Genomic DNA, 24479 nt, shown 5'->3' with positions numbered 1-24479 from the left:
CTTCTCCCCAGCCCTGAGACTGTAACTCTAAACCATGAGACAATCACGGAGACTCGGACATTCAGAGACCAATAAGAGCATCTTGCCTGACACCGCTCAGCCTCATAGATTTGACACGATAGCAATTATGTGCAAATGTTATACTTTTCAAAGCACCCTAACCCTAACTCTAACCCTAACCCTAACCCCTAACCCTAACCCTAACCCTAACCCTAACCCTAACCCTAACCCTAACCCTAACCCTAACCCTAACCCTAACCCTAACCACAACCCTAACCCTAACCCTAACCCTAACCCTAACCCCTAACCCTAACCCTAACCTAACCTGAACCCTAACCCCTAACCGGAACCCTATGGCTAAGACTCTAAAGACAGTTCACAGAGAAACATCACCATGCCTCCCTTAATGCCTTCCAAATTGTGAGGGTGCTCCCAACACTGAGAGCCAAGGTTTCTAAGACAGCCCCATTCCTGGCCCAGGCTAATGTCCTACAGGGAATAGTTGTCACTAGCACTCCAGCCTCGGATAGCAGGGGGCACTGTCTGGAGACCAGCCACCATTTCTCTAAGCTGGTACCACCCTACTCTGGGGCTGGTGAGGTGGGGAAGGACAGACCAGCAATAGCTTAGGCATTTCTAAAGTTACTAGGTCTGGACTAGACTTCTCTGGAGTTCCAGGCTGAGGACGAATGTGAGACCCTACTACCCAGAACTCCCCACTAGAGGATAGGCCCCATCCCAACCTCCCAGAAACCTCTATAATCTTGTCACAAACTCTCTCAATGTGAAGCAGGTCTGTGTATTTTCCTTTGGCCTCCTGTCCCTCCCTGACTACACATGCCTGGGAACAACGGTGACCTGGTTACTCTCTTCCAGGAAGTCACAACTTCCCGGATGTCCTAGAAATCTATAGCCTTCCAGATGCCTCCTTGGCTTCTCTGCCCAGGTGACCTTACGAGTGTGTGTAACAACACACACTTCCTATCTCAAAGACGATGAGTTTGTTTGCCTAAATGTCCTGCACACCGGGCTGGTATCATTTACCCGACTGTACTTGATTGTGCTCTGTTGCCTGGCCACACACTTGCACTGGACTAGAGACCCACGTAGAAGTGCACAAGGACCAGGCATGGGTGACTCTCCTGCTACCAAGGCCCTGAACCCTGAATCTCTCTGTACCACCCCCAACACCCCGCCTGACCTTCTTGTTTTCCCTTCCACCTCCTATGGTCAGGCTCCCTGCATGCTATTCAGCACTGCTTGAAAAAGGCTCTGTGCTCTGAGAATCATGGATTCCAAAGCTACCACTGACCCCAAGATCTGAGAACGAACAAGGGTGGGATGAGGGGGGAAGACCCTGAGCACCAAATTCTTCTGGGCTTTCCACACTGACTGTACCCCGGGCAACTCTGTGTTCTCTGTAGACTAGAAGAAGCAAGGCAGAGTATCCATCTCTTCAGACCATGCCGCTCTATGATATGACTGTCCCTGACTCTCTCTCTGAAGACCTGAGAGCAGTACCAAAGCACATTCCCAAAGGCGACAGCAATGGGAAGTCACTGAGCCTATGCTCATGGACGCTAAGCAAAGCAAAGCCTTCTGAAGCAGAGTGAGATCTTTACTGAGGACGCATCTCTCTCTGGATGCAGCAGCATCACGCCGTGGGGGCTTGAGCCCCCAACTACTAAGCCCAGAGACCCCACTCCTTTTCAGTAAAATGAAACAAGACACAACATCATGGCGGCTGGGCGTGTAGTTCTTCTGGTAGAGTGCTTGTGTGCCTGCTAAAGGACAAGTTTCCTCATGAACTGGGCATGGTGGCACATGTCTAAAATTCTAGCATTCAGGTGGTAGAGGCAGGAGGACCAAGAGTTCAAGCTCATTCCGGGCAACATGAGACGCTGTGTCTACACTAAACACTCAGAGACAACACCTGACAGGTGCTTAGGCTCTAGTATATAGAGAGTTATGCTAATATATAATATAGTCAAATACTTAAAATCTTCTCTCCAATGAAAACTTCAATGCTTTTGTCTGCTTATCCAGACTTGAGTTGGAGGAATGCCTTATGCACAAAGCTGTGGAAGAGGGCTGGGTAGAGCCAGGGGCAAGCGGCTGACCCCAATAGAGCTGAGCCCAAGAAACATGAGTCACAGCCCTGTCTCCATTGAGCAGTTCAGGAAGCACAGGGTGGAGAGACCCGGGAGGAGCCGAAGATGACCTCCAGCCCCCTGTGTTCCTAGGAAGACCATTTCTGCACAAACACAAAGGCAGTGGGCCCAGGCGACTCTGGGCTTGCTCAGTTAGTCCCCACCAACATGGCACCCCGGACAGCAAAGTCCTAAAGCATTTATGTATCTAACGATGCAGGAGAAACAGACCTTCAACGGTGGCTTGCCTTCTCTGTAACGCGCCCAGCTGTTTGACCCAGGGAAACTGAGGCCAGTAAGCAAAGGCGGGGCTGAGCAAGAGGACCTGGAAGCAGTGTGGGGAATCTCTCTTATGTGGGCGGGTTTGATACGTGTGGGTAGCACCATGTACTTTAATTCATCAAGTTCTGGGCTCTTCCCTCCAAAGTGGCAGCATTTTTCTTGGTTTAGCTGCTGGTGTCACAAACCCTGTCTAAACAGAAGGCAATCCCGCGATGAAGAGAAACAAGAGCTTCAAATACCCACAGCCCACCCTGAAGCTAGTGGATTGTGATTGACATTAGAAAGCCGTTGAACTGGATGCTAAGGGTTAGACAGTCAGAAATCCGTGGTGCATACATTCCTCATAAGACGCTCACTTTCCACTACATGTTGGAGAAAATGTGATTTTCCAAAGCCGCCAATTAATCATCCCCCAGCCCCGTGTGTGTGTGTGTGTGTGTGTGTGTGTGTGTGTGTGTGTGTGTGTGTGTGTGTGTAGGGGAGGGGGGTGACCAAAGAATGATAAGTGCTTTTACAGTTGAACATTGAACAATGATTTAGGAATCAATGCTTATAGGTATACAAGCACGTAAATGCTCTTGCGTATCTGCAGAGAATCCTAGGACCTAGTTTGTGGCTGTGACAAAACACTGGCCTAAAACAGCTTGAGGAGAAAACTGGTTTGCTTCATTTTACAGCTCCCAGTCCATCACCTACAGAAGCCGAGGCAGGGACCCAAGGCTGGACTTAAAGCAGAGAACACCGAGAGCTGCTGTCCACTGGCTTGCTTCCCCAGGCTTGCTCAGGGTGTTTCTTACACAGCCCAGAGCACCTGCCCCTGGGGGGGGGCACTGCTCACACCAGGCTGGAGCCACATCCATCACAACCAGGAAACAGACTTGTTCGCAGGCCAATCTGACAGATGCAGTTCCTCACTGAGACTCTTTCTTCCGACTTATGTCTAGGTTTGTGCTAAGTTGGCAAAAACTAATTATGGCCACCCACAAATAACACAAAAGCATACAATTTGTCTTTATAAGTCTGACTGATTTCACTCAAATGATCTCGGGCTCTGTCTAATTTGTATTAAATGACAGAATTTCACTTTTTAATGGCCCATCTCATACCCAGGCACACACACATGCACACATATGTGTGTGTATGTATATACAACTTTCTGCATGTATTCTTTTGACTGGCATCCAGTCTGTCTTATACCTTGGCTTTTTGACTAGCACCACAGTGAATGTGGATACGCAGACGTCCCTGTGGGATGCTGACGTAGAGTCCTTCATGTCTACAGACAGGAATAGGATAGTATACTGATCACATGATAGCTCTGTGTCCAGCTTTTGGCAAAGCTGGTGTATAGGCGTTCACGTGTGTGCAGATGCCTTTGCCCAAGTATGCACATGGGGAGACCAAAGTTTGCCTTAGCTGTTTTCCTCGACCACTTTCTATTTTTTTTTTTGACATTTCTTACTGAATTCAGAGCTCACTGAGGTGGCTAGCATGGCTGGGGGTCTCCCAGAACAGCGCAGGTATCAGACATGAAGAGCCACTCCAGGTCTTCATGTGGATGCTGAAGATCTGATGTCCGCTCATGCTCACACAGTAGGCACACTCATGCTCACACAGTAGGCACACTCATCCCAGAGCTGCCTCCTGCTCAGAACTAGATTTAACACACTGATCCCAAAGTCTTTTTCCAGTTGTTCAGCTCAGCTAGAAAATAAAGAATCTGGGAAAATAGCTTTCTAGCCTTAAATTATTTCCAAACATCACCGAGGAGTGATAAATCTCTCAAGTAACTGAAGATAAGGCAAAAATTTAGGGGTCCGTGCTTATTAGTGGACAGGTCGTTAGTAATGAAACGGCCATTTACCTCCCCCAAAGGGAAGAGAAGATAAACTACCTTCCGTTCTGATGGACTTCCGTCTACGTGGGAAATAAAGTAACGCTATAAATAGCAGGTTAGAGAGGAAGAGGGAAACGTATCGAAACAGTTCCCATGTGGGCTGTGGAACTCCTGAAAGCCAACTGCTTCAAGCAATTAAGCAAGAAGGGCATTCGAAGAGGAGAAAAGAATTAGAGAGAATCTTTAATAGTTTTGACCTTTTGCATTCATCTTGCAGGTCAGGGCGACATTGGTCGCAGCCAGTCGTTCAGCTAAAGCCACATCTGTTGCTGTGTTAGCCTCCGTCAGCAGTAAAGGGTGGAGCTGTTGGTGTCTCGCCCATCTCTGCCACCTCTCACGCTGTTTTTCCAGAGGGAGGTTTAACATTACAGGCAAACAGGTTGGTTTAAAATGCACTGTATGGCTACAAAGGAATATTATGCTGTCTTGAAATGAAAAGACGCATTGATACGTTCTAAGATACGGAGTGTGTATCCTGAGGAGACCAGGCTAGATGAAGTTAGCATGCCACATATTGGATGATTCCGCTTGTACCCAGAATAAGCAAACTCATGGAGGAAGTGGGCTGGTGCTTGCCAGGAGCTGGAGAGGAAACTGGTGGTGACCAGGGACAGTTTCAGATAGGGACCATGAAAGACTTCTGGAGAGAGGTGGACAGACAGTTAGTTGCCCGGTGTGAATAAGAATGGGACACACTTCAAAAATGGTTACAATGTTCATTGTTATGTATATTTTAGGCAATAAAAAATTACAAGGAAAGGGGGTTGGAGAGATGGCTCAAGTATTAAAAGCAGTTACTACTGACTGCTCTTGCTAGAGTCAGATTTCTAGGTCCAGGGGATCTGACACTCCCTTCTGATTGTCACAGGCACTGGACTCATACACCCATACCTACCTATACTAACACACATACATGCACACACACACACACACACACACACACACACACACACACACACACACACACACACACACTCACACACACACACACACACACACACACACACTCACACGCACACACACACCACACACACACACACACACTCACTCACTCACACACACACACGCACACGCACTTACACATACACACACACACTCACACACACACACACACACACACACACTCACACACACACACACACACACACACACACACACACACACACACACACACACTCACACACACATACACACTCATACACTCACACACACACACACTCACACACATACACACACACACACATACACACACACACACACACACACACACACACACACACACACACACACACACACACACACACACACACACACACACACACACACACACACACACACACACACACACACACCCACACACACACACATACACACTCACACATACACATACACACACTCACAGGTACACACACTCACACACATGTACACATGTGTGTGTACGCTCACATAACTAAAAATAAAATAATTATTTTAACCCATTAATAGTTGCTTCCACTCAGGATTAGGAAGCACAATTTTGCCTCTTCCCACTTCGTACATTTTCTCCCTCCAGAAAAAGCGTCCCAGAGCACGAGACAGTCACATTTCTGAGAGAGCTGCAGCTGAGGACTGAATGGAATTCCGTCCTTTGGCTGAAACACTCACGACATATCCAGTGATAAAACATGAACGGCCGAGCTACCAAAGCTAAACCTGGGGACTGAGAGAGACCTCTGGCTGAGTTTCACCAGGCTAATGCTGTCTGCTCTCCGTGACTGTGGGGCTTACCTCTAGATTGCAACTAACAAACCAAACCGAACCAAACCAAACCAAACCAGCAGAAGTGTGAACCTAAAAGTCTACAATGTCCTGAAAGGCCACCAGGTTCACAACATAGTAACTGGAGGTCTTTCCCTGTGCCCCTGCTGATCACAAAGGAATCAACATGCCAACAGAAAGGGGCCGTCCTGGGAAACCCACGCTGCACTTTAAGGGCCAACAACCCTCCCTGTGCTGAACACACCCTCAGTAAGGCCTTCATCAGCTTCCCCTGAGCCCCAATTTTCTCACCTCTACAACGTGGATATGAACACTGACCAGGCAGAGGGACACAAGCCAGTGCCTTGTGTTCCTAAGTGGCCTTCCCACCTCCTAGCACCTGAGAGGTATTTATTGTCAGGTGAATTCTGATCTGGGCGCTTCTCAGACAACAATCCTCAAGATGCTAAGCCACACAGACAGGTACTTTTTAAAGAGACTTAGAAACTGTGGGCATCTGTAACGTTAGAAGATAGAACTTAAACAGTAACACACACACACACACACACACACACACACACACATGCACACAATGTGTGGAAACTTATTTGAAGTATAGGATCCATTTTTGTCTAAAGGTCTTGGCTCCAAGAAGAAACTTAGACCTCATGAGTCCCAGGTCATTTTCAGAGACCTCTGACCTTTTCCTTTCAGCACTGACTGTCCTGTAGAGCCAGTCTCCGTGTGTGTGTGTGTGTGTGTGTGTGTGTGTGTGTGTGTGTGTGTGTGTGACTGTGTGTGACTGCATGAGTGTGTGACTGTGTATGTGTGCATGACTGTGTGCGTATGTATATGAGACTGAGTGTGAGTGTGCATGTGAGACTGAGTGTGAGTGTGCATAAGTGTGTGAGAGTGTGTGCATAAGTGTGTGAGACTGTGTGTGCATGAGTGTGTGTGTCTTGTAAGTGTGAGTGTGTATGTGTGTGAGAGAGAGACTGTGACTGTGTTATGTGTGAGACTATGTGTGAATGAGTGTGTGAGTGTGCATGTGAAACTGAGTGTGACTGTGTGCATAAGTGTGTGTGTGTGAGTGTGTGCATGAATGTATATATGTGTGCACTCGTGCATGTGGAGGTGAAATGCTAACACCAGGTCTTCCTGTCACCCTCCACCTTATTCTGAGACAGGTCTCTCACTGAGCCTGTAGCCCTCCAGCTTATCTAGGCTGTCTGGGCGTCGAGCACTGAGCTCCAGGGACCCTCCTGTCTGGGCCTCTTGAGAGCTGGGGTACAGGTGTGCATTGTGAAACTGGCTTCTTTTTTTCTTAAAGCATGGGGCTCTGGGCATTGAGCAGGGTCTTCATGCCTATGCAGCAAGCACTTTACCAACAGAGCCATCTTTCCAACCCCAGGACCCTCTTAACTGTATAAAATATTGAACAGCATCTGACTGTTTAATTCACCATATTTATTTAAGTGAGGTAACATTTGCAGAAGCTCTTTGGAAAACAGAAGGCCCTGTGTAAAAGCAGGGTTCATTATTTAATCAAAATGGAAGGGGCTTCTTCTTCTTGAATCTTTAAATGGATGTGCTCAACCTTTTACAATTCCTTCTTAAAAAAACAAAAGAAATGCATACCCAAGCTTCTACTGCTTTTGATTTGTAAATGGATCATAATTGATTTTTACCCCTTGTGGGGTCCTGCCCTTCAGCATTAAGAAGAGGAAAAAATATGTCTTCACAATGACGGCCCTGGTCCGGGTCTCACGCTGGGAATGGCCACTGCCTTAAGATGTGCACGTGGGAAATAAAAGCTCAACTGCTCTGAGAGTTGAAATCAATTTTAAAGCACAATAAAATGTGATCAATTCAGACCCTTACAATTCAGACTTAACATTTGCCTACAACATCAGATCCTTTACGGTCGCCGGAGCAGAGAGCTTAACAAGTGGACTACACAGATAAGAAAATACAACTACACATTTAAGATGTAAGCCAGGCATGGTGGTGCATGCCTGTAAGTTCCGCAACTGGGAGGCTGAGGGAGGACGACAGAGAAGTAAGACCAGCCCCAGCCTCATAGTCAGACCTGGCCCCGCAAACACGTTACAAACAGCTCCAGGCTCCTCAGAACATTTTAATGAAACCCATTGCCCTTAATTACCAGTCGACTCAAGAAGCGTCCACTGGACACCTTCTGAGACAACTTAAAGAATATTACATGACTTGAAAGTTAATTGGAAAATTCTCACTTATTGATTTTGGGAGGTATCAGGTACTTAAAACACCCCAAGTCCCTTGTCAGGAGCTACCGATCGCCCCAATTTACAGGAGAGGACATGGAGACCTTTCAAGCTTGTGCAAAGTCACCTCATCAGATTGGAGGAGCAGGAACTTCCAATCACGTGAATGTCCGGTGCCACCGCATCCTGAAATATGACGGTACGCCATTGCCGCTAACAAACAGAATCTCCATTTATTTATTATTTGTTTGCCTGTTTGTTCGCAGGGCAAGGGCATGTGCACATGTTACTGCACACGTGTAGAGGTCAAACAATAGCTTACAGAAATCAGTTCTCTCCTTCCACCTCGTGGGGCCCCATACTCAGCGCCTTCACCCGCTGGTCCTCTAACAGCACCGCTCCCTCAGTCAGGGAACACTGTCTGTGCTTTTTCTAGGCTGCTCTCGAGTCACCCCAGACTCGTGAGATTTTTTTTTTCCCCATCACAATGAAAACATGAGCTGCTTACAGTCTCATGCCGAGTGCTGGCTTCTTGCCTTGCTGGGTTCAAGGATAAAGGATAAAAGAAGTGTCTGTGCTTGATTGTATCACATGTACTGACTTAGGTTTGGAGAGGCTTTAAATACCCTGGTGTGGTGACTGGAGACATAGCTCAGGGGATCTGACACCTCTGACCTCCAGGCTCCAAGAGCACTGCACTCACAAGTACAGCATTCCCACACATAGACACACACAGACACACAGACACACACAGACACACACAGAGACACACACACATAGACACACAGACACACACACAAATACACAGACACACATACACAGACACACAGACACACAGACACACACAAACACACACAGACACAGACACATAGACACACAGACACACAGACACACACAGAGACACACAGAGACACACAGACACACACAGAGACACACACACACAGACACACACACACACAGACACACACACACACAGACACACACACACACACACACACACACACACACAAACACACACACACAGACACACAGACACACAGACACACACACAGACACACACACAGACACACACACAGACACACACACAGAACACAGACACACACACAGACACACACACACACACACACAGACACACACATACACACACATACATACACACACACACACACACACACACACACACACAGACACATAGACACAGACACACACAGACACAGACACACACACAGATACACACACAGACACACAGACACACACACAGACACACAGACACACACACACAGACACACACACACACACATACACAGAGACACACACAGACAATCACACAGACACATGATTTAAAATAAGAAAACTCTTTTAAAAGCATTCTGGCATGTTTAAGAAACTAATGTTTGATGGTGCTCACTCTGTTTTTCTGGTAAGCTCCCCAAGCCATGCTGGTTAAGTCCTTATCTTCTCCCACACTCTGACAAAGACAACATGTGGACATAACGATACTGCCCGTGGTCAAGGCAGGTGTGAACTCGACGTGTTGCTGCAGGGGTGCACTGTGAGTTTATCTGATTTTACGTCCTAGTCTTCTTTGATTTCCAATTCCTTCTGTATTTCCTGCTCCCAACAGGATGTTCTGGTAGCCTCTCCCATCCAACAGGAAGCAGCTGAGAAGCCATGAGAAAATGTCCTGTGCCAGACCCAAGACCAGTGTTTTTGATGGCTCAGTGGTTGAGATTCTACACTGCTCTCACAGAGCACCCAACTCAGCTGACTCAAAAGCACCTGTCAATTCTGCTCCAGGAAATCTGATCCAGTGTTCTGGATCACACACACACACACCAGACACACACACACACACACACACACACACACACACACACACACCACATGGGCATGCATGTGCATAGACACACACTTAAAAAAAAATAAAATCTTTCTTAAAACAAAAAAGCTCAAGACGTTTTGGAAAGGTGACCCAGAAAGTTTAGTCTACCAAACTGACCTTCCAGTCTTCGGGAGACTGCACTGCTGACCCTCCCAACAAGGAGCCACTACTACAGAGCCACAGGCAGGCTCTGTGAGCACTGTCCTGCAGGATTTCTCATGATCTCCCTAGAACAACCCAAAGGGGATTGGAGGTAAACCAGCATCCACGGCACTGGCAAGACCTTCACACCAAGAGAGACAGTGTGGTACAGCAGCCCCCATGAAGCCTGTCTCTGCCCCCCATGCATTCCATCATTGGACAGAAAGTAAACCTGGAAGAAATCTCTCCAGACCCTGCCCTGTGCTGGCTGCCGTGACTTACAGTACAGTGCCTCTGTCCCTCACTTCCCTGCCTTCAGCAGACTGTAAGCCCAAAGCAGGTTTCAAATTCCTCAATCATAAAATGAAATAAGCCGTGGATGCTGCTCGAGCCCTCCTGAGAGGCACTCAACTGAATGTGGGTAGGCTGGGGATTCAATCCTACACAGCACCAACGTTCAGACATGGAGTTCCCTCTGTTCTCTCCTGCAACTGGAAGATTTGTGTTTTTAATCTATTTTCTAATTATTATTAAAAAGTAAGTTTATGACATTTTCAAGCAAGTATGTTGTTTTTCATATATATATGAGTACATGTGAATATGTGTATGTATGTACTCGGGTACATGTGTGTGTGTGTGTGTGTATGTGTGTGTGTGTGTGTGCATGCAGATGAAGGCCCAAGATTAACATCAGAAATCATCCTCAAGTGCTCTTCTGCCCTTTCCCCTGATTCAGGGCCTCTCAATCAAACCCAGAGCTCACCAAAATAGCTGGTCTCACTAGTCAGTCTTCTGTGGGGACCCCTCTGTCTCTGCCTTCCGGGATTGTGCCACATTCACCTGGCATGTACATGGGCATGTAGACTCTGGTCCTCACTTGGATGGGAAGCCCTTTAACCGCTGAGTCATCTCTCTGTCTCTCATGTATATATTAGTACAAACTTTGCTGGTGTCCCCTCCTCCACTGTTGCCCTCCCATGTTCTCTCCCCATTCCCAGTGGTTCCCACTCTCTCCTCACATACTCCACTCTCTTCTTTATCCTACCCACAATGCCCCATTGCCCTCTCTTCTGGGACTGTCTGTTGGCTTTTGTCCAACTGATGGTCATCAGCCATTGAACAAAACTAAAGGAGTTCTACTCCTTAAACACAAGTCACCTTATAACAACTCATAAACCTTGCTTAGTGCCCGGCTCACTAGCATATGACAAGCATATTACAGCGTGTAATATGTTCAGCAGATAGCAGATAGATGCTCTAAGAACGCAAAAGTCTTGATCGAGTAACCTGGACACGGAGTTTACATTCTCATCAGCAGGCAGTGTTAAGCAGAGGGAGCTGTAGAGGAGGGACTTGGGCGCTGGCATTTGGAGTCCTGGGTTTTGTTCCAACCAGTGTGTCACTCACCCTCCACACAGTGAAAACTCAGACTTGCGTGCCACGCTTCTTATCTCTCTGGACCTTGATACACCCAGTGAGCTGGTCTAGGGGACATCTGAAAGGCTCTATCGGACTCTAAATGCTTCCATTGTCCTTCACCATCATGTGACCCCCACCTGGGACAGGGAGGTTACGTCACTGAGATTTTCCACATTAAGAGAAAATAATGGTTGTTTCAGGAGCCAGAGTTGGTTTCATTTAGACCACAAAACAGGGAAGTAGAGGTCTCCAAAACCAACAGTACAGGGCAGGGCCGCTGCGGGCCTGCTCCCACTTAATCCCCCCACTAGCCCAGTCTTCCGGAGAAATCTGAGCATCCTGCACCTCTCATTTTACAGATCCAAGAACACAGAACCATTGTCCAGTCCCCCACTTTCCTAAGCAGCTGCTTTTCACCCCAGTACTCCCTCTACCAGCCCCACTCCTTACCATGGTGGGTTTTTGTTTTGTTTTGTTTTACCCAAGTACAAATTCGAATATGTGGGTATGCGTCCTTAAGGAAGAAAAGTCAGGAGGGAGCAAACATCGTGCTAATATCTCCTCTGACTCTACTTGGCCATCATGGAGTCAAGAAATATACGAAGCAAAGAAGCCTAGGCCGTCCCTGCATGAGGACTCTGAGTTCCCAGGCAGAGCCCTGCACGGGCCAGCTAACGACTTCGAGATTCTTCATGGCAAAGGATAACGAATGTTGATTCCTCGCTCTTACAGCCAGGGCTCAGCTGACAAGTTCAGGCCAGGTGCTCCCGTGAGCTTGTGTCTGGGGATCAGTGAGTGAGCTGTGTGGGATGTGGCACGTGCTGAGATGGGTGGGTGAAAACCAAATGCCCTGGCTTGGTGCTCATGTTCTCCACTGCTTGACTGATGACACCACTCATTCATTCATTCATTCATTTATTCATTCAAGACAGGGGCTCACGTACCCTAGCTGGCCTGGAGGATAAAACCCCAGAACTTCATGCACGCTGGGCAATCATTTCACCAACTAAGCTGCGCCCGAGGCTATGCCACCACGGTTTTAAGGTGAAATTTTCCGTCCCATTAGGACAATACGGTAATGAACAGAGCCAGAGTTCAGTCTCCTCATCTGGCCCAGCCAGGGCCAGCCAAGTGCTCAAGCAGAGGAAGAGCGAAGGCACAAAAACAGCCCACCCTAACACAAGAAGAGGGTCTGCACCTCCACTCATGTTCCTGCTGACCTTTGTGTAGAGAACAGCTCACAGAATGTCCTGCCTGGGCCTTTGAGTTCCACGTAGCGCCGTGGGATCCTCCTCAGGACACAAAAATTATCTACAAGGTCCAGAAAGTGTCAGGACCCCCTCTTGAGGACCACGAGTACAAAACCTGAGAAAGCCCAGGGAAGCACGAGGCCCTGTGGACCCAGGCCAGTGCTGAGACCTCTTTCCAAATGAACGGGAAGCAATTAAAAACCCGACTGGTTCAGCTCACCAGAACTAGGCTAGGAAAGTAGGGCCGACCACCAAAGGACCATCTGAAGCTGAGTCAACTACCTCAGTAATGGCCGACTTAGTGTTCCCAAGAAATTACAGTTCTAAGCAGGGCATCATAGGAGACCCCGGGTGACCCTGTGCTCACACAGCACACCCCACGTAGCCCCTGGTCGCAGAAGGCAACATGTAGAACGGGCCTGACTTGAACCCACAACCAGAGTGCACTGAGCTCTGCTGAGCCCAGCCTATGTGGAGTTGTACGGAAAAAAAAAAAATCCATGTTGATTATTGTTTGGCCCAGATGAAGATGTGTTGTTATGCAGTGATAGCTGACAGATACGAAGTGTTCTCCAGACCCAAGGACTGCTCTCCGTCCAGTTCTAGGGCACTCAAGGACGGTCAGAAGAGTGCGTCATGAGAACTGAATAGGCGGGCTGCTTGTTCAACTTCTGCCACATTATGACTTTATAGACACTGGATCCTCTCTTCCCACCGCCTAGAACATCCAGGAGTTTTGTGGAAGTCCAGTGACCATCCTGGCATTACGGCGGTGCTGTAGAGATCACCCGGACCAGTTCCTGACCTTTCTGATAAGGAGACTCAGTTCCAGAAAAGGATAGTAGGTTTCCCAAGGCCCTACAGCATCCAGCAGTGCCAGGAAGCTAAGAGAACTGCTGGATCGCTTGGCTGAACCTTATCTCTGAGACTTCGTAAGGAACACCATGGTCTCTGTGGCAGGAGCAGGGCTGGACAGGGCCTTGACCACTGTCCCCTTTACAGATGCCTCTTCTATGGACATAGCTTGGATGCCAGAGTCAATCCGGGGACAGATAACCCTGCTATCACACCAGAGTGAGGAAAACCAGAGAGATGCTAAGGCAGTGGATGAGGGAGAGGGCTGGGGGCCTGTTGAAGTTACCCAACAAGGAGGGCACCGCACTGAGGGAGAACTAATCCATGCTCACCTTCGTAGCAGGGGATCAGCATCCTGCCTTTGGCCTGGAGGTTGGATGGGATGAGGTAACAGAATCCATGGGGCAAGATGTGGTCTGTTTCGTAGTATATGTTCTTCCAACGATGGGCACAGGCCTGAAGCGACAGAGGGGGAGGGAGGGAGAATGTCAATTCACGCCCAGGCATCGGCAAAATGAAACGGAGGAGAACCAGCTCCCGGGAGGGGAGAGCGTGATCATACCTGAGCACAGAAATGGTAAGACAGTGGGCTACAGAGTCTTGGAGTGAGACAGTTTCTAGGCAAAGGGCAGGGAAAGCCTGAGAGTGGACAATGCCCTCCACACTGGGCACAAGAAGGGAGAAGTTTCCTGAGTGAGAAGCATTTGGTGCACAGGACATGAGGAATGACACAGGTTTGGAAGTTCCAGGGAAAGAAGGACGGTGAGTGAGGAGGGTCAAAAGTAAGAAGATGTTGGAGGGGCAGCCAGACCCCAGCGGTGACAGGGAGGACCGATGTTATGCATTCAGCAGTGGCTAATTTCAGTGACTGGGCAATTGCGAGCCAGGGTACGGCTCCCGTGGGTGTGTGGCATAATCCTATTCACAGTTGTGAAGCTTCCCTCATCCACCACGAAGAGACTTAGGTGGGCAGGATGGACGTGGGCATCCCCAGGAGAGATACTGCCTGCCTGGGCCACGACGGAACATGGAAAAGAGAGAAGGGATGAGAAGCTGGCAGGAGGGAGGGAGGACAGGGGAAGAGGCACTGGGAAGAGGAGAACCCAATCTTTGAGTTTAGCTACATCTCCCTAACCAGAAGCAAAGGTTTGCGGCTGCTCTCTCCACCGGAGAAATAATGGGTGCCCAGCAAAACACACACATCTTGAACAAACCCTTAACAAGCTCTGGTACATGCACACCACTGTGGCACCAAACCCTCAGGGAGATGGCCCCTTCGTTCCAGACAGGGGTTACCGTTCACAGATGGTCAGAAGAAGCCCTGTGAAGAGACCTAGGGCGAGAAGTGGCAGAGTGGACAAAATGGCAATGGGAAGGTTTGGGGCCTGGGGCAGGTGAGTGAGAGAGTTACGTGTATGAGGAGATGAGGAGAACCTTAGGGACAGGTCAGCCCTCAGCCAGCTTCTGAGAATAGTCTTTCAGTCCTGGGATCAAACTTCTGAGGGACACTGAGGCCAGTCAGTTTGATGAAGAGGACCAGGGGCCACCAGGCAGAGCAGGGACCTGACTCATATCCCTCTGAAGAACACACCCTGCTCATGCTGGAACATGGCCTCTGGTCCCAGTGTGGCCTGAGGTTCTCTGATAAGGGGGAAGGTACTAGCTGGCTCAGGAGAGTGGGGAATGGAGGGGGTGGGGAATGGGCAGCCCAACCTGGTTCCTTCTCCTAAGTGCAAAGCACTCATTTCTGGGCATTAGTTCATCTTGCTTTGGCCAATGGATGCATTTTCTTAAAATAATCAGAGATTTTTAATGTCTAGTTTTGTTTCTGTGTGTGTATATGTGTGTGCGCGCGCTATGTGTATATGTGTGTGTGAATGGTATGTGTGCATATGTTTTAGTGTATGTATGTTATGGTGAGTGTGTGTGTGAGTGTCTGCGGATATGTGTGTGGGTATATATATGTATACGTGTATATGTGTGCATATATACATGTGGGTGTGTACATGTATACATATGTGTGTATATGTGTGTGTATATGTGCATGGGTATGTACATGTCTATGTGTGTATATGTATACATGTGTGTATATATGTATGTTTGTGGGTAGGTACGTATTTGTGTGTGTGTATATAAGTATGTGTGAGTATATGTGTGTGGGTATGTACATGTGTGTGTATATGTGTGTATGTGTATATATGTATGTATGTGTGTTTGTGGGTAGGTACATGTTTGTGTGTGTGTCTTTAGACCAGACCTGAACCTCACGTTTCACTCCTCAGGATGTCTTCTACCTTGTTTTGTGGGACAGCATCTCTCATTTTTACCTGGAACTCACCAATTCAACCTGGGGCACTGGCTGGCCACCAAATCCCAGGGAATCCACTCAGCTCAACCTCCACAGTGCTTGGACTGTTTTTCTACCAGGCCAGCCTTTTTAAGTGGCTGCTAACGATTGCACCGGGGCCCTTGTGCTTGCCCAGCAGGCACTTTATGATCTGATCCACCTCCCCAGCGTGTCATAACATCTGGCCAACTGGTGGTCTGCCTTTGACCTCTATCATCCCAGAAGGAGGTGGCAAAACTCTCATTTTCAATTTTGATTTTTTTTTTTTTTGTGGTGGTTTGAATAAGACCCCAATAGGCTCACACACTTGAATGCTTAGTCAGCAGGGAATGGCACTATTTGAAAGGATTAGAAGGATCAGAGATTGTGGCCTTGTTGGAGGAAGTGTATCACTGTGGGTGGGCTTTGAGGTTTCAAAAGCCCATGCCAAGCCAGGGTGTTTCTGTCTGTCTGTCTGTGGGTCAGGATACAGCTTTCAGCGACTGATCCAGTACCATGCATGCCACCATGTTCCCTGCCACGACAAGGGACTAAACCTCCCAAACTAAAAGCAAGCCCTCAATCAAACGCTTTCTTTTATAAGAGTTGCCTTGGTCATGGTATCTCCTCATAGCAACAGAACAGCGACCAAGCCAATTTCTTAAATATTTCCAACTATTGAGAGGATGATGGGTCAGCTAGGACTCCATAGCATCCATGTAGAGGTCAGAGGACAACTTTGTATCATCAGTTCTCTCCCTTACATGATTCCAGGAATTGAACTCAGGAGTTACATGGCCAACTCTTTTACCCACCGAGTCATCTCATTGGCCCAGGACCTCCATTTTCTTCCTGGGATGGCTAAGTAGCAGAGAGTGTTTGAGTGACACAGTAAATGCTGAGACCGGGACTGGACCGAGCTGTTCCTGGACCTCGTCTTTCTATCAAGCCTTTCCATCCTAAGATTCTAGATTCCTACTGGAGAAGCCAGGCCATTGGTTACTCTTGGAACCCTTCTCATGGGGCCCTGGCCCTTAGCTGGAATGGGACGCCCAAGGCCTCCCAGTGCAAGCTCTTCCCCACTTCTTGTATGGTAAGATTGTTATCATCCAAGCTCTCTGTGCTTCCTCCCTCCAGGGACACTGCCCTGATAAACCCCTCTGCCTGTGGATAGAAAGGGCCGACTAGTTGATCTTTTCATTGCGGGGCTTCTGACTTACCTCTTACCATTTGTAAATTGGAATCCCTTCCATCACCCAGTTCCTAGGCAAATGGGCTTTATTCTAGCTGAAGGACTCAGCCCACAGCTCGAGAGCTTCCGTTACCTATAGCATGCTGAGTTGGAGAGGACGTCGTTTATCGTGGCGTGTCTGGCAACCAGCTGCACACATGGACAGTGTCAGCCGGTGTTTATTATCTTGCCTGCTTTCCATCCCATAAACTGTTTAAGGGTGACCTTGGAGAATCCCTAGGAGACCCAAATACTACATTTTACGCTCATCTAATTCACAATATCCTGGGAGGACAGAGATCAAAGGTCAAAGACAGGCTCCCCCTCCAGAAAACAGAAATGGACTCTGAATATAAATTATAAGAAGAAAACACTGCGCTCAGGCAGATTATCCTCACACACATGATCTCCGTCTGACCGGCATCCTGTGTAAAAAGAGCAAGATTCTGAGGGACTGCAGAGCGCCGTGACTTGGTCGCCTTGGGGAGTGGGTTGTCAGGAAGGGCGGGGAGCAGCGAAGGATGAAAAAGGAGAGAACTCTTTGGAAGTGGCCAGGACTTGCTTTGGGGCTGTGGGAGTAGCCCAGAGGTACCGTGCGCTCTTAAGGGAGTGAACAAGGCCTGAGATGAGGGAAGAAAAATGAGGAAGAGGAGACAGCATGGAGAGGGAAGGGAAGGAAGAGGCAGAGGATGAAAGGAAGTAAGAGAGAGGAAGAGAAGGAGAAGGAAAGGAAGGAAGACGATAAGGAGGGGATGGGGGGGGGATGGGGGGAGGGGATGGGGGAGGGGGATGGGGGGGGGATGGGGGGAGGGGGATGGGGGGAGGGGATGGGGGAGGGGGATAGGGGAGGGGAAGGAAATGAAGGCAGGAGATGGAAAGAGGAGGAGATTCAGGAGACAACAACCGGTTTAAACTCGCCTTTCAAACCACCCTAGTTAAAGACTGAGGATCCTACCATCACCCGAATCTCAGCCCTCACACATCTCAAGTCAGAAGGGCTGATTATCCTCCCAAGGAAGAAAAAGAGGAAGAAAAGTGTCCAATTTCCTTCAAAGCCCTTCTTTGTCGTGTGATTACAGCATGTCCTTCCTCCGGGGCAGCTCGGTCACAAATGCCTGTCTGTCCCTGCCGCCCTCACGCACCTGCACTTGCTGTCCACAGAAGGACCAGCTCTGTCATGCTTCCAGGTCTACAGAGCACTGCCAGGTCACACCCTGGCCATGGGGACGTGTGCTGGGCACAGGATTAAAGCCAGGCAGAGATGTCACAGAATTCCCCCAAAGATGCTATGCCACCCTGCAGCTGGGGGAGGCTGGGAGGTGCAGAGAAAGAGGCTCTGGGGTGGTTGGTGCTGGGAGTGTTGTTTGGTAGATGTTTACCTAAAGCAAACTCACTGGAGTGCGTTCTCTTGATCTGTGCACTTTTCTTCATGTGTTATATTTCAGCGGAGTACTCATTCACACACACACACACACACACTAAACCAGGAAGCAGTGACAGAAATAGTCACATGGAACATTCCCGGTGGCTTTGAAGAAGACGGACACAAGGGAAGTAGGCAAATGAGGCAGATGAGAGAGAGGGAGAGGGAGAGGGAGAGGGAGAGGAGAGGGAGAGGAGAGGGAGAGGGAGAGGGAGAGGGAGAGGGAGAGGGAGAGGGAGAGGGAGAGGAGAGGAGGAGAGTCCTGACATTCAGAAAGGAAACAGCCAAGTTAGAGCCGGAAATTGCTGCTTCCACCCAGAAAAAAATCGAGCCTTTTAGATAATTGCTATCTGAGGCCCGCAGCTCTGATAAGGGGAGATCGTGGTTCTGAATGTTTGTGTGTGTGTGTGTGTGTGTGTGTGTGTGTGTGTGTGTGTGTGTGTGTGTGTGTTTGCATATGGAAACCAGAGGTTAATAGAGAGTACCTTCCTCCCTTGCTTTCCAGCCAGTGAGCCCCAGGAATCCTTCTGTCTCTGCCTTCCCAGGGCTAAGACTACAGACACGAATGGCTATGCCCAGCTTCTGCATGGTGCTGGTGATCTAGACTCAGGTCTTTGTGCTTGTGTGGCTGGCTGACTAAGCCCTCCTCCCTATTCCTGAGGACACCATCTCTGTACTCCAGGGGTGCGGGAACAGAGTGGGAAGGGAAGGAACTTGCTTTCAGTCCCATGGTAGCCTTTGTATTAAGGATCATCTGTCCCTGGTGGACACTCGAAAGCACCACATTATACACAGAGCCAAGATGGGCAGTCACTGGGCCAAGGTTAGCCTGGTGGGCCAGCTTGATTGACATCCTGGGTCTTGGCAGCCTTGGTTCTGAGAAGGCCATCTGTCATTGAGATGATTTACTCCCAGTCACAGCTTTCACTCTCTACCATCCCACCCTTGAAATCAAAGGCCGTATCCCTGGGGAGAAAGGTCTTATCCTGTGCCACAGAATATTCCTGAGGGTCCAAAATGCTTTTAATACCTTCAATTAAAAAATGCTTCCCAGAAAGATTTCACAGACAAAAACGAGACATTAGAGAAAAATGAAATGGATTTAAATAACACTAACACACACATACACAAACTGTCATGAAACATCACCTCACACTCTTTAGGATGGCCACTATTTAAAAGGGAAACGGAGTGTCCTAGGGGTGGGGCTCAGTAACAGAACATGTGCTTAGCATGTGGATTCTGTCTCCAGTACCCCAGGACCCTGATAACAAGCAGATGAACATTAGTTGTCCCTGGAACTTTCTGCATGCTGGCCAAACGAAATGGCCCGTGCACTTTTAGAGAAACAAAGTGTAGAGGTATTTCCAACAGTGAAAAGTAAAATTATCACACGATCTGAGAGTCCCACTTCCACATGTGTACCCAAGAGAAAGGGAAAGTGGGCTGTCTAATAAATCTTCCTGTTTGTAGCAACTTTATTCATAATGTCAAGGAGCTAGAAGCCACCTAAACCTATATCCATGAGTCGGCAAAGAAAACGCTGTGCACTTGTGGTAAAGTATCACTTGGTCTTCAGAAAGAAAAGAAAAGAATGCTGTCCTATAGGCTACGACAGAGCTGAGCAGTGAGGACGCTACGCTAAGTGACAGGCCCTCCTGAGCTGACAAATCCTGCCCACTTCTATCTACACAGAATCTGATGTATTGAGCACTTCAAAATTAGAATGATGACTACCAGGAACCAGGGGGCGGGAGGAAGAGGGTTGGCTCAATAGATACAGGGTTTAACCTTTGTGAGACGGAGAGTTCTAGAGACGCCATTGTACGTTTTCTCACGTACTTCTCGTGTTGTCTCCTGATTTCAGCGGAGAAGTGAGCTTTTCATTTATCAGTAGCATGCATGCCCAAAGGAAGCACATGTTTCCTCAGAGCATATACTACTCTTAAAGGCTGAGGTGCTGCTTCATATGATACATAGACATGACGACAACAGAATTGAGACCTGAGACGCCCTCTCATACCCACCTCTCCTTCTCCAGCACCCTTAGGGGAATGACTGATAAAACAAATGGTTCAAGCATTGTGTTAAACAGAAATTCAACTCAGTTACTTAGCTAGGATTGTCTGTAGCCCCACTTCCTACAAATCTTGAACCCTGCCTCCTTGGCTTTCTGGGGCCAAATGTCTCCCATGCTCCTCACCGTTGTTCAAGACCCCAGCCTGGGTCCAGTCTTGTACCAACTGGCACAGTTTTGAGTCTCCATCTTGCACTTTTACAAACAAGCTCTCAACCACACCGAAGTCCCACATCCCCGAGTTAGTATATCTTGGCAGAGTAGGCTATCTAGACTCCATGCCTGGAGGGGCATCTCATGTCTTACTGTCCCCAACTATCTCCTCCCCTCAATTGGTTCTGAGTCACAGTTTTGGGTTCCCTCTGGGGAATACACATGCTTGGTTTCTCCCATCTCTTTCCCAAGAATGGTAGACAAGAGATCTGGTTCTTTGGGGCTGAGTCACCCTGTGGGGGTCAGACCACCATGCCTAGAAGAATGTGGTGGCTTGGACATCATCCATGGCCTTCTGTGACCGGGATTGAAGGACTGGAATCCAAGGCCAGCAGAAATGGGGGTGGGGTGCAGTCAATGGAACCTATAGTGGTATCCAGTGGGAGGCCTTGTAATTCTGGTGACAGTATCCAGCTGCTCTCTCCCTCCCAAGGACCCAACAATAAGGGGGTCTCTTAAGTGTGCTGAGGTGGGATTGAGGAGATCAACACAGAATGGAGCTCCTCAGAGGAGACTGCAAATTTCTGGCCTGTGTCCTTGAGGAAAACCCATTTCCCCTGGGAACAAACATCCACAAAGCCCCCAACTTTGACAGCTCGTGGCCCAAAGGAAACCCCTGAGATACAGCAGCTGGACTCACTTTCTCTTCTTGACCTTGAACTTTTAAAACATAAATCTTCCTACAGCCTTCGAGGAAAGCCAACAGCAGACTTCATAGAAAGTCTGAAGAGATCACCCTGCAGGGCACCAGTGGCCTGGGAAAGGGCCCAAGGAGCCTTCAGGGAGCTGGCCATGGGATGCCTGAATGTACATGTGTGAAAACATCACCAAACTATGAGGTGTGCGTGCTTGAGTACTCTCAACAGAAAAGTATACAAGGAAAAAGAGAAAGTGGTTAGTAACCAAGTCCCCATCACAGTTAGAAGTTTGTTTGTTTTTAACATGTATTTATGTGTGTATGTGTCTCTCTGTGTGTATGTATGTGTTTGTGTGTTCGTGAGTGTATATGTACGTGTGTATATGTGTGCACATGTATATGCCTGTATATGTGTATATGTGTGTCTATGTGTATGTATGTGTGTGTTGTGTATGGGTGTGCATATGTATGTATTTGTGTATGTTGTGCATGTATATAGGTTTTATGTGTGTATATGTGTGTATATGCATGTGTATGTATGTGTTTATGTGTGCGTGCATTTGTGTGTGTGTGCATTTGTATGTGGGTGTATGTGTATGGGTGTGTGCATGCATAAAGGTGTATGTGTGTATGTATATGTATGTATACATTTGTCTCTATGTGTGTGCACCCTTCAGAGGGTCACTCGTGAGAGTCACGTCTCTTTTCACTGTGCGTGTCCCTGTTATTAAGCACCTGCATAGAGCTACATTCGTGTAAAGTTCTCAAAGAATCAAGAACAATGTTTGCAAGGCAGCATCTGCCTCTGGGATGTAAGGGCTGACTAGATAAAGACACAGAGAACTTGTGTGCTAGAGCCCAAGCTGCAGCCTCGAGGTTTGTGTATTCTATGTAAATTATACCTTGACCTGAAAACATACACAAAAATACTTACCTAAGTATGAAATTACCTAAGTAAATGAAATTACAAACTTCTTTCTACCTGTAGTCTCATATTCTCTCTCTCTCTCTCTCTCTCTCTCTCTCTCTCTCTCTCTCTCTCTCTCACTCTCTGTCTCCCTATCTCTCTACTCTCTCTATCTCTCTCTAAGTGTCTCTGTCAGTCTCTCTGTCTCTCTGTCTCTGTCTCTGTCTCTCTCTTTCTCTCCACCCTCCCCTCTCTGCCTCCTGGGATCAATCATGGCCCCGTGCATGTGAAGAAAACAGTCCCACTGAGCTATATTCTCAGCCCAATGTGTCTAAAGACAATACAATGACAGGTTCTAGGTCTTTCAGCCTTTGTCATGACAACATGATACTGTCACCTACAAGGTTCACACTCCAGCACCACACAACCGAGGTATTTTTAAATCTCTCAAAAATGATCTCACAGTGTTTTAAGTGATTTTACAGTTTTGTGTTGAGCCTCACAGCTGTCTCCTGCTGCATGCAGTTGCATGTGGCCTCATATGCTGTCCCCGCTAAAACTACGGGTCAGACACCGCAGCAATGCAGAGCAGATAGCCTTCAGGTTGGGTTCTGGCTTCTGTGCTTGCCACCTTCGCTATGGGGTCAGTCCTTTGTTCTTAGGGAGCCCTGTCCCAAGTCACCCTCTCCCCAGAGGTCTTACCAAAACACGGCCATCTGCCTTGGGCTGCCGGGCCAGGCTCACTCCCATCCACTCATCATCCCTGTCTCCCCTGCAGGTCTTCCCGCAGGACTCCCCACGATTCCTCTCTGGAGGGAGAAAAGAGGTCAGATTCAGGTTGAGGAATGGAGCAGCTGGCTGCTTTTCAAAGGGTGGTCCTGGGGACTCAAACTCAAACCTATAACAAAATGTCAACTCCATAGAAACTTGTAACAAAATGTTGCTGTTTAATTCAGCGTCTTCTTTTTCCAGGACAAAGTTCTCTATGAAGGAAAAAGTGTTTCCACTGATGTTCTGGGAAGCCATTGTTACAAACATTTCTCTGAGCAGACCACACAAGCATAAGTCTCTTCTGATAAAGAAAATCGGGACTCCCCCCCCCCCGCTTTGCTGTGTGTGTGTGTGTTCACAAGTTTGCATGTGTTTGTGCATATGCTGGCGGGTTCATTTGCGTGTGTATGTGTGTGTGTGTGCACATATTGGAGAGTGCATCAATGTGTGTTTGTATGTTAACATGTGTGCACACATATTGGAGTTATGCAGTTGTGTGTGTGCGTGTGTGTGTGTGTGTGCGCGCGCGCGCGCCCATGTTTGTGTTTGCTGAACTTGGAGCTCATAGGAATAGCTACATTGGCTGATCAGTGACCCCATGCGTCTCCACCTCCTCAACCCTGGAATTGCAAGCTCATGCATGCACCCATGTAGTTCTTTCTGCAGATTCTAAGGGATAGGCTCAGATCTTCCTGCTTCCACAGCATACATGCCCTGAGTCATCTCCCCAGACCTCTATGTATAAAAAGCAGTGACAGAGGCCTGGGTGAGAAAGGGCTTTGGGGAAGCGAGGCCTGGAAGCAGCCAGTGAGCCACCTGGCTCTTCTGCACTTAGCTGCACTGTGCTTGCCTCTCCTATCTCAGTCTCCTCAGAGTAACCCAGTGCAGCCAATCCCTGGTGTGTACAGCTGGACCAGAGCCAATCCGTGTGGACGGGTCTCATAGATCTGAATTACCCACTAGACCAAAGTGAGCCACAATCCGTCCGATCGCACCTTTCACCATGTAAGATGCAGAAGCTGAAACTCATCTGAATGG

The 24479-nt window shown here is 48.2% G+C and overlaps 1 protein-coding gene across 1 annotated transcript in view; it reads right to left on the bottom strand.

Annotated features, from left to right (window-relative positions):
• Window positions 1–24479, bottom strand: part of Itga9 (integrin subunit alpha 9) — a 293447-nt gene that overhangs the window by 249815 nt on the left and 19153 nt on the right. The window contains exons 3-4 of the mRNA XM_032911092.1: window positions 23373–23479; window positions 14189–14312 (exon numbers count right to left, since the gene is read on the bottom strand). Of these exons, the coding sequence (XP_032766983.1) occupies window positions 14189–14312; window positions 23373–23479 (231 nt within the window). The remainder of the gene's footprint in view (window positions 1–14188; window positions 14313–23372; window positions 23480–24479) is intronic.

The sequence above is a fragment of the Rattus rattus genome, chromosome 8 (assembly GCF_011064425.1).
Source record: "Rattus rattus isolate New Zealand chromosome 8, Rrattus_CSIRO_v1, whole genome shotgun sequence".
Classification (NCBI taxonomy): Eukaryota; Metazoa; Chordata; class Mammalia; order Rodentia; family Muridae; genus Rattus; species Rattus rattus.
Note: the sequence above shows the minus strand (reverse complement) of the source record. Positions and strands in the feature narration are given on the sequence as shown.